A 17388-nucleotide genomic window follows, 5' to 3' on the forward strand; every position below is an offset into this window, starting at 1 on the left:
TCAACATTGATGATTACTACTACTTATAACCTCCAGAAGAAGGTTTATATATGTCCAATATTTAAGGATACATTTGTAATATTATGTACAAGAAAATATATTTATTTCAGGTATTATTGTCAAAAGTCTGGTGATATAAATACTCACCTAGTGCATACAAGTGAACGTTTCAAAATACAGGATATGTTTTTACATGTGGTGGTACTGCCATTTCTTGGCGTTCCATGAAGCAAACTATTGCAGCTACTTCTTCTAACCATGCAGAAATTTTAGCTATCCACGAAGCTAGTCGTGAATGTGTATGGTTAAGGTCTGTAATTCAACATATACGAGAAGATTGTGGCATATCCACAGGGAAAGAAGCTCAAACAGTTATGTATGAAGATAATGCAGCATGCATTGCACAGCTCAAGGATGGATACATCAAAGGTGATAGAACAAAGCACATTTTACCAAAATTCTTCTTCACCCATGATCTGCAGAAGAATGGTGATGTACAGGTTCTGCAGATTCGTTCAAGTGAAAATTTGGCAGACCTATTTACCAAGGCGCTTCCAACTGCTACTTTCAAGAAATTAGTTTGCCCGATTGGATTGCCTCGTATCAAAGATCTCAAGTTATGTAATCATGAGGGGGAGTAGATGCGCGCTGCACTCTTTTTCCCTTAACCATGGTTTTTTCCCACTGGGTTTTCCTGGTAAGGTTTTTAATGAGGCAGCATCGTTCGCGCATTAGGAAATATTTTATTTTAAGAGAGAAATTTTATTTTTGTATAATGGACATCCAAGAGGGAGTGTTATGAAATATAATATGGATGCCCATTATACCCCAATTAGTATTTCCAGAATATTCTAGGGTTCAGTCAAACCCTAACTATTGTATCCTATATATACCCAGTATTATATGGAATAATGGACACAACCCTATTCTCTCTCTTATCTCTCTTGTTTATTCATAACAGTTATTACTTATTAGTTATTAATCCCTCCGTATTTATTTAAGGGATACACTTGCCTTTTCCGGCCGTATTTATTTAAGAGATACACTTGCCATTTTTAGTAACTTATCAACCCCACCATCTAATTAAATAATACATCTAATTTACCTATGGCCCACTATCCTATTAAACAAATAATTTCATAAACCCGTCCTACCTACCACCCCACCAAAATGACATGGTCCCCACTTGTTTACTAATTAAAATATCTACCCAACCCCACTTGCTTTATTATTTTATTTCATTTAATTTTTCTTCTTAATACCCGTACCCGACCAAGTATATCTCTTAAATAAATACGGAAGGAGTAGTATTAAAACTAGTGTAAAGCAGTAAACAATATGTGGCACGAACCCGCACGATATCGGCTTACAACAAAAACTGGAACTTACAGTGTGACATGTACTTAAACAAACAACCAAGTACTTAGGTGAATTCATCCTTCCCCCAATTCCTAAGAGCCAAAAATGTCTATCGGACACAATTCACCTATGAGGAGTACTTGTTACCATAAATCTCAGTTATACAAAACTAGAAAATTGATAGAAACTGAGTACATCATATAAAACTACACCCTCCGTCCCGGAATACTCGATCCGGTTTGACCGGCACATAGTTTAAGGGAATTGAATTGACTTATTTAATTTAATAGGTAGTAGTTGATAGTGGGGTATTATTTTAATGTAGTTAGTGGGAAATGTGTAAAAGGGTGGGGTTGGGGGAGAATGGGGGTTGAATTTTTAATTATTTTTTGTATGGAGTAGGGATAGGTGGGTTAATAGGGGTGGAGTGAGAATATTTCCATTTTTAGAAACAGGTCAAGTATTAAGGGACGACCCGATAAGGAAAATAGGTCAAGTATTCCGGAACGGAGGGAGTACTCGTTAATAATCACGACTTTAGTACGAAGTAACTGTTTTGTTACATATTTATACCATCATATTCCGTACGAGTAATAAAATTAGATTTTATTTTTTTCTAGTTTCAACTCATACGTGAATTATTCTCTACCGACCAAAACAAGTGACAAATCCTATACTTAAAATCAACCAAAACATTTTATAGTCCGTATAATTGAGTAGCTGTACGTGTTTGGTTGCAAAGACTGATTGGTCACACCTAATGATGAGTGTAACCACGTGATCAAGTGCCAAACTTTAATAGACAATTGTATAACAATAATCAGATTGCTCCCAATAGAAAACAACTAATTGCGCATCTAACAAGGAAACTTTGTCAGAATTTGCATTCTATTATTAATCATATTCTAATTTTGGTTTAAGAAACTATAATTGAGGTCACACTAATCTCCACATTGGAACTATTAGATCTATGAATATTGAATAATGAACATGAATAATGAATCTGTCTGATGTAATACTCCTTATAATATTAAGAAATTAAGTATAAATACTTTTATTTGTTGACAAAATTAATATTTATCGCTGTTTCTATTCTATAATCTATAGTTGACCACGATTTTCTCATAAATGCAATATCAAATGTAAATTAATATTAATATTAATATTTCATTATTTTTTAATTAATTGATTAAAATATCTGTGACACCTAATTATTTAAATACGTGGCACTCAACTTTTTTTGATTCAAAAATGAATTAGAAATCTTATTTTTTTTATTGACCGAAATTATTAGACTTTCTACGTGGCACTTTAATATTAAATTAGTGTTTGATTTTGGATAGAATTTTATTTTATATTAGTACGTGTACGATTTGGGATTTTTTTTTTTTAGATTTTTTTTAATTAGTAGAGTATTTGATTTTGGATGGAGCTGTATATATTATTAAATTAATTAATTAAAATATCTACATGGAACTTGGCTTTTTTAATTCAAAAATAATTTAAAATCTTATCTTTCATTGCCCGAAACCATTAGATTTCCTATATGGCGTTCTATACTACTACTGCACCTATTTGATAACCATACGGCATAAACTTCACCGTCTTTAAGGAGTGGACTCCTTATAGAATTACAACACTAATGAAAAGTGGAATATAACTTAAAGTTGAATAACATAATTAAAATATCTATGTGGCACATAATATCCACGTGACACCTAATTAATTATCTATGTGGCACTTGATTTTTTTAATACAAAAATAAATTAGAAATCTTATTTTTCATTGGCTGAAACCAATAGTAATCCTAGGTGGCGCTCTAATAATTCATCAAATATGCCTCCTTTATATATATACTAGACTTTAGCCCGTGCGATGCACGTTTTCTATTAAATTGTTACGTTAAAATAAAACTCCTACATATATCAACTGCTATATTTTATATATTAGATTAAATTGATTTTTTTTATTTTGGAATGAATTTCATTTTAGATTTATTTTTTAATTATTATAGTGTTTGATTTTGGATGAAATTGTATATAAGAAATATTAATAACTATTAATAAAAATATTTACGTGGCACCTAATTATTTATCTACGTGTCATTGGACTTTTTAATTCAAGAATAATTTTAAAGTCTTATTTGTCATTGGCTGAAACCATTAGATTTCCTACGTGGCGCTCTAATATTGGATTAATGTTTGATTTTGGATTGAATTTTATTTAAGATTAGTGTTTGATTTTGGATGAATTTTATTTTAGATTTATTTTTTAATTATTAGAGCGTTTGATTTTGGATGGAATTGTATATATTAGTAATTAATTAATTAATTTAAATATCTACGTGGCACCTAATTAATTATCTACGTGGCACTCAATTATTTTAATTCAAAAATAAATTAGAAATCTTATTTTTCATTGGCCGAAACCATTAGTAATCCTAGGTGGCGCTCTAATAGTTCAGCAAATATGCCTCCTTTATATATGTATATTAGATTTATTTTTTAATTATTAGAGCGTTTGATTTTGGATGGAATTGTGTATATTAGTAATTAATTAATTAATTTAAATATCTACGTGGCACCTAATTAATTATCTACGTGGCACTCGATTTTTTTAATTCAAAAATAAATTAGAAATCTTATTTTTTATTGGCCGAAACCATTAGTAATCCTAGGTGGCGCTCTAATAGTTCAACAAATATGCCTCATTTATATATGTATATTATATTAGATTTTTTTTTTCTATTATGTTTTATAAATGGTTTATGTATGGAAAATAATATTGGGTTACTGAATATGATAATAATAGATACGGAGTACCACATAATAATAATTTTCTCAAAATTATTTTGGAAATATTTTAGTCACATTGGTATATCAATAATGTAAAATATATTACTCAATATTTTAATTAACTTAGCATATTAAGCATATAAAATACGAATTATGTAATACGGAGTACGTAGTAGGACCAAATTTTCATATTAGATTATTATTATATGAGTATGTTCAAGATTTATTAATTTTGTATTAACTTTAGAGGGATAAATATTTTATTAAAATATTGTCAAATAATAATTTTAGAATATCCGTACATGCACGGGTTATAATCTATTATAAGAATATGACATACTATACTTCGTATTAGTTATTAGGCAACCTTCGGTCACAAACCTATCTTACCAAAAAGTGGTGGTTAGCTTTTTGGACTCTAATCTCTCTTTCGATCCCCTATCAACCAAACACTTTAATTAGAGGTTTGAAAAAGTCAAACCTCCTCCCAAGTCACAACCAAAGTTGCCCATAAACTTTTTTTTCAACCAGCTTATAACCAAACAACCAATATAGTTTTTCAAAATAGTCTAATTAACAAGTTAATTTGAATAAGAAAAAACTCTTTTTGCTCCAGAAATGTCATAACCAAACAAGGCCTTAATTAATCCAGCTAAATTGCACAAAATTAAAGGTAAAACAGTATAATTCATAATTACAACCATAAGTACAAGTAGAATATAATAACCATTAATAATCAACAATAAAAATCAACAACAACTACACTTAAATGTATGATAGCCCCCTTTTTGAGAAAAAAATGATAAAAACATAAAATTGGGTCAATATCTCAATCTCATACTTATAATACCACCAAATCCAACAATTATTTTACCAACTCTCCTCTCATTCATCACAAAATCCCAAACAACCCCTCTTTTTATTATTTACAAAACTTGAAACTTTTCTCATTCACTCACTTTCCGTCTTTCCCTCATCTCTCTCATCTATCTATCTATCTATCTATCTATCATGGATGTTTCTTCAAACAAAAACCAAAAACTTAAGCTCAACCTTAAACTATTCCTTCAAATTGCATTCCCATTAATCCTTTTAACCCTAATCCCTCTACAATTAGCCAAGAACATTTACTTTAAAAGATCCCCTACCACAACGCCGGCTAGTAGTTCAAGTACCCCTAAGATATACATCAACAATGAGGTTGAAGAAGCAACCCACCCACCCGCTCCTCCAAAACACGGGTCATTACCCCCTACGACAAGGAAATGTGATATCTTTTCGGGCGAATGGGTACCGAACCCGGAGGCACCATATTACACGAATACAACGTGTTGGGCTATCCATGAACATCAAAATTGTATGAAATATGGAAGACCCGATAGTGAGTTCATGAAATGGAAGTGGAAGCCTGATGGCTGTGAACTTCCCATTTTTAATCCTAGACAATTCTTTGAGATTGTTAGAGGCAAGTCTTTGGCTTTTATTGGTGATTCTGTTGCAAGAAATCAAATGCAATCCTTGATTTGCCTTTTGTCCCGGGTAACTTTCCTATCTTTTTTTTTTCTTTTTTTTTCTATTCTATAAAATTATTGTTGAACTAATCTATAATTATTGTTAAACTAGTCGAATATCAAGTTGTTTGAGTTAATTAATCTGGTTTATAATTATAAGATCTCATCTTAACTATACAAGGAAGTATATAGAGTTTGTTATTTATGATGCCATAGAAGAATGCATGGCTTACGTAGTTTATAGATAAAAGTAGTTATTGTTTCATTGTTTTTTCCTTCTTTTATGGCATGATTTTCTTCAAGTCTAGGATCTCTTGACAAGTTTTCATACAAGATTTACACCTTTCATAACTATAAATATATAAAATAAATACATAATGTCAACTGAACTAACATACGGAGTATACTCATACTAGTGTAATGTACGCGAGTGCGTAATATTTCAAGTTAGTCAATGATTTTCCTTTTTATATGACGCTTTTTAAGGAAATTTATTATTCTTAAACAATTTAGATAACAAGTAATGTAGACATTTTACAGAAACACTACATTTCTTTCATTCAATTCATGGAGTATTTATTTTTTAAACTTGTACTTTTGTCTCACATGTATCCAATTATACGTATAAGTTAAGTTTGGTCTAGTAACATAATTTCGGGCTCCGTAACTTGTAGAGTTTTATTAACATAACTTGTAGAGTTTTATTAAAACACTAGAAGATCCGGACTCGTAAAAATGAGAGTATGTTAATTAATCCCCGTTAAATTGAGACATTTTGAAAAGGTATTTCTTCTTTCTTTTCCTCTATTTTAAAAGTGTCTAGTCTACAAACACGAACTAAATTTCGGGCTAATAGGAAAATTTATCATACCTTAAAAAGTCTAATTTACGCGTTGAAATTTTAGTAGTAGTGCCTATAATTCCGAGGTTGGATTTTGTCTTTATTTGTCATTGCCCGTAAAATAGACGGAGTAAGTAAATTTGTTTAAAAAAGAAATGTTGACTAAATTACACCATTATTGGTTTGATGACATCATATTTCAAACTTCAGTGTGAAGTTACTTGATGTGCGGAATTTGGTCACATTAGGTACTCATTTTAATTAAGAAAAAGATAGGATAGAATTGGTATAAGATGCTAAAAGAAAAATATAGCAAATTTTCAAAGTGATGCGAATAAATAAAGGTCAAGTGAGGCCCTACTTGAAAACTTGACTTGTACGTTATGGAAATTTACATACCCTTTTACTCTTTTAGTAAACTACGACTACTAAAAGGAGCTAGCTAGTGTGCTACGGAGTACAAACTTGTATCCCCGTAATAGAGTGATGTCTTGTTCTGTTAACCTTATTTTCACTTATTTTAAAAAAATAAGTTTGAATACGTTTAGAAAGATAAATGCAGTTTCAGATTAGTTAAACTAATACAAGAGCAAAAAGCTTAGGGAAAATGTGTTAAATTAATAAGTGTAAACGCGTCACATCATAACGGATGGTTTAGCTTGTCTTGTATAGACTTCGGGTAAATGAATTTTCTGTTCAAAAATAGTAGGATTACAAAGTGAAAAAAACGGTGTGGGGACTAGGGGGTAAAGAAATTAAAAGAAGAATAAAGCGTCGTTTATTAAAATTCTAATTCTCTAATATATTTGACTGCCGACTCTCCTCTACCGTACGTTTTTCAAAATCATATACGGAGTACTCCATACGGAGTATTTTATAATTTTGAATTATAACTCATTGAGTATAAAAATGATCCAATTATCACAAATATAATTTAATTATTGTAATCATGACGTATGAACGAGTTTTTAATTTATACGGAGTATTTGTGTTTGCTAAATTCACCGGGCTTACCAATGGGACAATAACATAACTAAAATTTCTCATTGAGGAGCACTCCATCATCTTGCCTTTATGTTTCTTTGTTGCAGAATAAATATATAAACTTTTTTAGTTCGTCAAGTATTTAAAATTGCAGTTTTTCTTTTCCACGGTGGCACATGCCCCCTGACCCTTAGCTGGTCCTCCATGCGTACAACTACTTTGTTAAATCTCATATTCTCATCTGATTTTTAATTTCTACTTCGCATATTTTTAAAGTTTTGTTGTTATTTGCTTATATAACACGGAGTACTCCGTATATATTTACCTTCTATAATCTTTAAATTCTTAAAATTTATAATAACTGTAAATGGTGAAATTGGTAAATTTTTTGTAAACTTTGTAATTAGTATTTAGTACTCCGCAAATTGTCATTTTCATTGTATCTTTTTTAAAAAAATTATAGTTTTTATTTCTTTTAAAAGTGCAATCCCTATTTCAAAATCCTTGATCTCTTACACCTACATGAATTATGTCATTACTTTATACATATATTCGATTTAGTTTACTACGAGTAGGTTTTAGTAAAGATGATTATTCTGTCATCTCTTTGAATAAACTTTTGGAAAGGAGAAAAGCAGGAACAGAGGGTTTCATTATTTTCATAAAGTACTCCGTAGCACATTAGAAGAAAAAAACATTCTATGGGCCATTAATATGTTCTATGAGCCTTCGACTTCACAAGCTTTGTTGTCCTTATAGATTTATATATAGCTATTGTTTCGGGGTTGAAACGATAGTAGGAGCGTCCTTGGTATCTTGAGTTCCGGTCTCGTGCGGTGCCTGCAAGATGAACTCCGGGCCAAGGGGGGTCCCCGAGGCGGAGCCTCCGACGCTCAAGTCAGTACAATTGATGTATAAAATGAGGTGTTTAGGGGAGAGAGAGTAGGGTGGCTTCTCTAGGGTTAGAGAATGACCCCTTTACCTTGCCCTTTGAGGGGTATATATAGTGCCTTTGTTGGGCCTTTGAGGCCTTGTAAGGGATATTGGGCTTGAGTGGATTTTATTGGCTTTTAGGTTAAAATGGTGGGCCCATTTTAACACCCCAACAGCTATCAAAATAGGTTGTTCGGCACGTTACAGATCGAGTCTAATCGGTTCAGATTATATTGGGTAAGGTCTTATTCAAGGCTTAATGTGTCCATACAGAAAGAATGTGCAAGTTCTTTTTAATAAATCCTTCCATTTTTGTAAGATTACGGTCAAAATGAGTCAATTTTTAACAGCTCTAATTTTCATTAACATAGTTCCTGCTTTTCTTTTTCTTATTTTATCACAATACTCAAAAAGACATGAGGTCTTCAATTTCCAAGGCTCAAAAAGTATTGTAGATTTGCACTCCTATGAATTTTCAATTATGCCAATAACTATAACCATGTAGCGCCTCTTTGTCTTTGTACTCTTTCCTATAGATTTTCTTTTTATTTTGTCAATACAACGACGGTAAAATATTCATATTAAATTTTAAAAATTATTATTTACAAGTGGTGTGTATTGTATATTGGAGTAAAATTTAACCCAAAATGTTGAAAAGTTACCCTTATATTTGTAAAAGTTATTTAATTTTTATATAACTTGTGATAGAGTATAAAATTAATTTTGGGCTTCAACCATGATATCAGAGCCAACGTGACGCAAAGGTCACGGGTTCAAATCTCATCTTATGTTGCATCCACACTTCAAGTCCAAAGGGGTTTCATGTGAGGGGGCGTGATAGAATATAAAACTAATATCGGGATTTCAACTATAAGTTTAACCTTTTGGTTGAGTTGGTCATTTGACAACTTGTGTGTACAAGAACTTTTAATTATATTGATAGTGATTATTTAAGCATTATCTGTCCAGAAAAATGTCGTCGACACACGTTAATACAAACAAATTTCCATAAATTCTCGATAAGAGTGAAAATAGCTAAAACGACTTACTCCAGTTTATTTTAAGCCAAAAAGTAAATATTGTATGACCACGAAATCATGTTAGCTGTAAATTTAATAGTAAATTATTTTCTAATTTTATATATTAACAATGAATCCTAGATCCAAGATCTGTATGATAAGAGCAATTAAAAATTAAGGAAGCATCAATTCTGATCTTCTTTTTACACCATCAAAAAATTCGATAAATTTTTTTAATTTCAAAAATAAAATAAAATAAAATAAAATTTGGGGAATCGAAATAAAAGATACCTTTCAATATTAATTTGAAATATACAGGAATTGTTGTAATTTAGTGTTAAGAGGCCGAGGGAGGGCAATAGATTGTCGGGCACAACGCAAAGTTTGCCTAAAAACTTCCATGTGGCTTGTTTGGCTAAATTTGTCTTTTCTCACAAATTGTTACGAAACCCCATCTTCCAGCCATCGTATTACCCGTCTCGTCTTTGTCTTTGTCTTCGTCTTGATATGTTTTGACGTTTTGTTCATTACTATTAGTGTGTTTTATTCCTTCGACTTTTCTAACTTATCAAAATCTATTCACGAGTTGCATATCTAGCCATGGTACTATCATTGTGTCGTCTTGTTAAGTTGTTACTGGAATACTCAAAATGATTTGACTTTTTGCTCTATATTCACTTTGACCCTATTTTATTTTAAGTATATGAAAATAAATGTTAGATTATATTATATATTATTGACTTCATCTTAAAACAGAGTACATATTTTCAAAATATTAATCTTTATGCAAATAGTAATTGTAAATATCTTTGTGAAACGGAGGTAGCATGAATTTATTCGTACCTATCTGATTTGATTGTAACAAGCAATAAGATTAAGGGGAAGAGAACATAACCTACAATAGTGCTTTTCGTTCGTCTATTCCTAAGTTCCTAATCTTATAACCGTTGAAGATGTGACTTTGTGTAGCTGGGCTGATTTTTTGATTACTTGTGAGAAGATATGGTCTAATCTTACCGAAAGAGAAAAGAGTCGGTATTTTTATTTTAAAAGTTTAGGACATATGTGAGGGTAAAATGAGTTTTTCTTTAACAATCAAGTTTTTTTCAAGAAAAAGAGGTGTTTGTTGACTCTTTACTCTTTAATCCATGTACAATTGGAAATGGTAGATATGGTTGTCGTTTGTCATTGAATTTGCATTATTAGCAAATTAAATATATGGCATGGGTCCTTGATTAGGTGATTATCGGGTACAAATAGTTACGGAGTAGTAATTACTCATTCACTTCCTTCATGAATTATTTATTGAAAATGAAAGATAGATTAAGAGAATGAACAACTGATAGTTATGTCTTAACTACCCATGCTAATTAGCACGTACACTAATTAATGCCGACAATATGAGAAATGGATAAAATTGTCATTTTTATAGGATATATCAGTGTATCACACTCTTTAACATACAGCAAAAGTCAAAACATCTTAAATTGATTTTGGCGCACTTCTTTGTGAATAAAAAGTGCATAAAATTGTGCTCTCGTAATGGATGTGTCAAAATCATTTCGCTCTCGTGAAGACGTCCTCACATCTCTTATTTCCATGCATGGAGTCACATCACTATAATGTTTGCATTCTGAATTATTTGGTTTGATCTTCATCATAGCTGTCTTCTTAACTTCTAGTCAATCTACAGCTAATCAATAATGTTGATGTTCATTTAGATTATTGGATATTAATTAATAGTTAATTATTTGGCTAAACTAAACTATTTATGTTTTTGATAATTTCTTAGGTGGAATATCCATATGACGTCTCCTACACTAAAGATGAACACTATAAACGTTGGCACTACAATAACTACAACTTCACAGTAGCCATGTTCACAAGTACTTTCCTAGTTAAAGCCCAAGAAAACGACCCGAATGGTCCAAATGGAACCGGTATGTTTGGGCTTTTCCTCGACGAGCCTGATGAGACATGGACAACCAAAATCGACGAGTTTGATTACATTATATTATCAGCGGGCCATTGGTTCTTCCGGCCCATGATGTACTACGAGAAGGGTAGTCTCATGGGCTGCCGTTTTTGCCAAATTCCAAACGTCAAAGACTACACCATGGCCTACGGATACCAGAAGGCGTTCAACACCGCCTTTCGGGCCATTTTGGAGAGGGAAAGCTTCAAGGGAGTAGTGTATTTGAGGACCTTTGCCCCTTCACATTTTGAAGGGGGAGAATGGAACAAAGGTGGCAATTGTTTGAGGCAAAAACCTTACAAAAGTAGTGAGATTAATTTGGAAGGGATTGATTTAGACTTGTATATGGCCCAATTGGGAGAGTTTAAGAAGGCCCAAAAGTTGGGTAGACAACGTGGGCTTGGGTTCAGGCTTATTGATATGACACAGCCCATATTGATGAGGCCAGATGGACACCCAAGTAAGTATGGGCATTGGCCCAATGAGAATGTGACTTTGTATAATGATTGTGTCCATTGGTGTTTGCCTGGGCCCATTGACAATTGGAATGATTTTCTACTTGAAATGATAAGGAGTGAAGGGGTGAGATCCAAGGAAGACATGGTTCTTCACTCAAAGGAGAGAAAGTTGAAGAGTAGAAGATGAAATTAAATTTATTTAAGGAATTGAATTAAATATTTATATTATATAGTTTAATTTGTGGGTTTTGTAATGCGATTTGTCAAAATATTTGTATTTGTATAGAATTGAATGGGATTAGAAAGAAAAAGAAAAATCCCTATTTTGAGGTCAAATAATTGAGTTTTTTCATTGCTTGGAAGTAAATTTATCATATCCATGCTTCTTGTCTTTTTCTTCTTATTGAAGCTTTGTTCAAAGTCAAAGATTCAAAAGCTAACCCAAAAGATTAATAAATTTGATCTCTTATTTGTATGTTATGCTACCATGAAAAGGGGGAAACTATGCTCTCTTTTTTTAAGGTAATAAATTATACGAAGTACTTGTTAATTGTGTGAGAAATTGTTTTTTATGAACATTTTAGGATAATGAAATAGATTGTTTTAACTAATGTGACAAACTGACAACGAATAGGAAATGACAAGTTACGAGTAATAAGATATCAGTATATCATCATGGGATTAAGAAGTTGGCGATCCATGTAAAAGTAGGATACATGCCTAATTTGATTAGGGTTATTGAAGTTTAAATCGGTTTCACATTTCTTTCTAGTACATGTTACAGGCCATAGTACATGTTTCTACTAAAAGAAGCATGCCATCATTTACGTGGGGATAGAACATTTCATTACTTGTACAATTCTTGTACCTTTTTGGTAGGTAATGTTAAAAAAGTTCGTTTTGGAAAATTATTACTACGTGATTCAACTTTTACATATTGTTACCTTTTTCTTAACCATGTTTCTATAAAAATTTGTTATTCTGAAAATACATATCGCATTACAAGAAATTGTACTATTAACGACGGGATTTCCCGTCGCGAAAGGCCAAAAATCGTTGATTAACGACGGGATTTCCTGTCGCGAACCCGTCATAAAAGGGGGTCGTCGTTAATAGGAATCCCGTCGTAAGCCCGTTGTAAAAGACATTTGCGACGGTTATTCCCGTCATTGTTTGGTTGTTAGCCCCGTCGCAAAAGGTTTTTGCGACGGGATTTTTGACCCGTCGTAAATAGGTTGTCGTTAAAGATACAAATTCTTGTAGTGTCGAGACCAATCTAACAAGACCTTACACGTAACGTTTTGATGTATATAATAGTGAGAATTTACGGTCAATTTTTTTATAATTTAGGCACATTTTCCAAAGCGTAAAGAACTTTCAGAAACTGAGGTAGTAGGACTACAAAATAATTTTCCAAAAAAATATATATAGCATGCATAGCGTCACACTATCACAGTGACTTAAAAGCTATCATCTTCTAGGAAGATGTTAAATTGAATCTCCAATCTATAGTTGATATTTCACATGGGAACAATTAGACACGGAGTATCGATGACAATTCAATAATAACGGGTCAAAAATTTCGTCGTAAAAGACTTTTGTGATGGGGTTAACAACCAAATATATAATGACGGGAACAACCGTCACAAATGTCTTTTACGACTGGCTAACAACGAGATTTTCATCAATGACGACTTTTTTTTATGACGGGTTCGCGACATAAAAATCCACCACTATTAACCTTTAACGACGGGGTAATTAATGGTACAATTTCTTGTAGTTTAAATAATATATGGAATAACATAGGGAGTACTCCGTGTATTGGAACAACTATCATAAACTCAACATGTGGTTTCCACGTATTAGCACGAACAGTTTGATTTCAATTTGATTATTTTGACTTTACTGATAATGGGTTTGTTGTCAATTTTATTAATAAAAAAACGATTATGCTACCTATATTCAACTGATTTTCTCTTATTAGAAGTTATTTATATAAACTTATCAAAACTTATTCATTTGTAAATCAACAATCGAGTAACTTTTATATGACACAAGGTAAGATTTGCACGCAATGCGTGCACGATATAAGAAATTATAACTAAATTCAAAATGTATGAATAAAATCTTAAGTAAGTAATGTGTGCCAAATATACAGACTTGACGACAATGAAATAAGTAACTTATATTAAATTTACAACCATCATCCTTCGGAAATTGTGTGAGAATTTTTGTTCCAAATACCTTGTTTTCTTCTAGATGTCAATCTTGCTCCCTAATAAGAATAATCATTGGTTATTTAAAAAATGTTAATAAAACTCACAAAAGGATACAAATAGTTACACACAAAGTGTTAAGGAAAGTGCCTAATGTTTAGGGTTAAGAAATTCGAGGCAAGAGAACTTCTTTGTAAACAACGTTTTTTGTGAATACACCATTTCTTCCTCGAATATCACCTTTGCTAACCAAAATTTTGGTTGTTTGTCGGGAAGTCCCTCTCGATAGTGCAACATACAACTGACCATGACTAAAAACATGTTGTGGAAGATAAATACCAACATGAGGAATGGTTTGCCCTTGAGATTTGTTAATAGTCAAAGCATAGCACAATTTCACAGGAAACTGTTTTCGAGTCATTTCAAATGGCAACTTTACATCTTCAGCTGTTTTCAAAGGAATGCGTGGAATGAATACCCGTGTCCCTTTACAGTGTCCGGTCAAGATTTCAGCCTCAATCACATGATCCATTAACCGGCAACAGATTAATCTTGTCCCATTGCACAATCCATTACTTGCATCAATATTCCTCAATAGCATGATCGGTGAACCAACTTTTAATCTCAGAAGATGCGGTGGTAGGCCGCCAAATGACAATGAATTTAAGAATTCTGGCTGATAGAGATTTTGGCGATCTTCTGACACTGAGTCAAAGGAGTAGTAAAATTTTTCTTCCCCCACAAATTCGTTGAGTATCTTTTCATTCAACATGTTAGCTTCATCATTTGTTGGAGTTATTATAGCTCTCTCTACCATGTAAGTCACATCACCAACATGCTCAGTTAAGTTTGGGAATATCTCGTGAACTAAGATATCAATTGAGTTATGATTTCCATCTGTTACACACAATGAAGTTGGTAACTTTATCATGTTTTCATCAACTATAGGCTCACATCCATCACCAACTCTTAAAAGAAATTCTGCAAACTCTTCATCATTTCTGGATCTCATATTCTGATTGAGGCGAAGTAGTTGAACATGTCTCCATAGTGTTGACCTCACCAAACATGCATCTATGGTTTGCGCTTTTGTTCCTTTAGGTACAACGGGAAGGATTTGTCTAAAATCTCCACCAAAAACTACGACCTTACCACCAAACGGACTGTCAACCCCCATTAAATCTCTTATACTACGATCAACGACCTCATATGCATGTCTATGAGTCATTGTTTCTTCATCCCATATTATAACAGCGGCATGCTTAACTAATTGTGCTTCAATATCCTGTTTGCTGAACTTCCATGTCGATGAAGCATGTAGTGTTACCGGAATTCCAAAAGTTTTATGAGCAGTTTTTCCTCTATGCAATAGTGTGGCAGCGATACCTGAGCTAGCTACTGCAAGACCAAATTGTCCTCTAAGCTTAATAGTTGCAAGTATAGCACGATATAAATAGGTCTTACCGGTCCCACCAGGGCCATCTATGAAGAATAATCGACCAGTATCTCCATCAATAGCTTCCATTATAACATCAAACGAATTACGTTGGTCATCATTAAGATGTTCAACACAATGCACATCTTCAGGGGGCACTGGTGCGGATACTTCTTCATGTATAGCTCTGGCCAATTGTATGTTGCCATCTAATTGGATGCTTATATCAGGGAGGTCTTAACGATGTTTCTATAAAAATTTGTTATTCTGAAAATACATATCGCATTACAAGAAATTGTACTATTAACGACGGGATTTCCTGTCGCGAACCCGTCATAAAAGGGGGCCGTCGTTAATAGGAATCCCGTCGTAAGCCCGTCGTAAAAGACATTTGCGACGGTTATTCCCGTCATTGTTTGGTTGTTAGCCCCGTCGCAAAAGGCTTTTGCGACGGGATTTTTGACCCGTCGTAAATAGGTTGTCGTTAAAGATACAAATTCTTGTAGTGTCGAGACCAATCTAACAAGACTTTACATGTAACGTTTTGATGTATATAATAGTGAGAATTTACGGTCAAATTTTTTATAATTTAGGCACATTTTCCAAAGCGTAAAAAACTTTCAGAAACTGAAGTAGTAGGACTACAAAATAATTTTCCAAAAAAATATATATAGCATGCATAGCGTCACACTATCACAGTGACTTAAAAGCTATCATCTTCTAGGAAGATGTTAAATTGAATCTCCAATCTATAGTTGATATTTCACATGGGAACAATTAGACATGTAGACTTGTAGCTAATCATAGACATATTCCAAATTGGCAACTACGTCGTTGTACTTGCCGTAATCAACCTAGATCTACTAATTAAAAGTAAAAAATAAACTATTTTACTAATAAAACCGCAAGAATTTGTATTACGGAGTATTGATGACAATTCAATAATAACGAGTCAAAAATTTCGTCGTAAAAGACTTTTGTGATGGGGTTGACAACCAAATATATAATGACGGGAACAACCGTCACAAATGTCTTTTACGACTGGCTAACGACGAGATTTTCATCAATGACGACTTTTTTTTATGACGGGTTCGCGACATAAAAATCCACCACTATTAACCTTTAACGACGGGGTAATTAATGGTACAATTTCTTGTAGTTTAAATAATATATGGAATAACATAGGGAGTACTCCGTGTATTGGAACAACTATCATAAACTCAACATGTGGTTTCCACGTATTAGCACGAACAGTTTGATTTCAATTTGATTATTTTGACTTTACTGATAATGGGTTTGTTGTCAATTTTATTAATAAAAAAACGATTATGCTACCTATATTCAACTGATTTTCTCTTATTAGAAGTTATTTATATAAACTTATCAAAACTTATTCATTTGTAAATCAACAACCGAGTAACTTGTATATGACATGAATTTATCTTATATGAACCTATAATAACGCATTTTTTCATGATGTAAGTGAAAATAATGTGAACATAATAAGACTTTAAACACGTTAGTTTTGAAATTACGCTATTTAGAATCTTCACAAATTTTATTTGTTATCCGGTGGGTTATATACATATGAATATTCTTTTGAGGTAAACTATATACATTGAATATGAAATATTTTGTTGGTAACGAGATTTTTTAAACTATTTTAGTTAGATCATATTAACATCAAACAATCAAATAAAAGTCAATTTTATTTAGATCATATACTACTTGAAGATATTAATTAATCATTATTGACCCTCTCCTATACAATGTTTTGAATCAAGCTAATAAATTAAAAGAACATGCAAGCTACTAAATAACAAATAAAACAATAACAAGAACTAATATGCATGACATTTTTT

At 32.3% G+C, this 17388-nt stretch overlaps 2 protein-coding genes across 2 annotated transcripts; one reads left to right on the forward strand and one right to left on the reverse strand.

Annotated features, from left to right (window-relative positions):
- Positions 1 to 5019: 5019 nt before the first annotated feature.
- Positions 5020 to 12249, forward strand: LOC110786845 (protein trichome birefringence-like 19). Its single transcript, XM_021991421.2, has 2 exons — positions 5020 to 5693; positions 11235 to 12249. Exons 1-2 carry the CDS (start codon positions 5166 to 5168, stop codon positions 12060 to 12062), a joined length of 1356 nt encoding a protein of 451 aa, XP_021847113.1. The 5' UTR covers positions 5020 to 5165; the 3' UTR covers positions 12063 to 12249.
- Positions 12250 to 14254: 2005 nt separating this feature from the next.
- LOC110786549 (uncharacterized) lies at positions 14255 to 15616 on the reverse strand. Its single transcript, XM_056834455.1, has one exon. It carries the CDS (start codon positions 15614 to 15616, stop codon positions 14255 to 14257), a length of 1362 nt encoding a protein of 453 aa, XP_056690433.1.
- Positions 15617 to 17388: the final 1772 nt, after the last annotated feature.

Source organism: Spinacia oleracea, chromosome 1, assembly GCF_020520425.1.
Source record: "Spinacia oleracea cultivar Varoflay chromosome 1, BTI_SOV_V1, whole genome shotgun sequence".
NCBI lineage: Eukaryota > Viridiplantae > Streptophyta > Magnoliopsida > Caryophyllales > Amaranthaceae > Spinacia > Spinacia oleracea.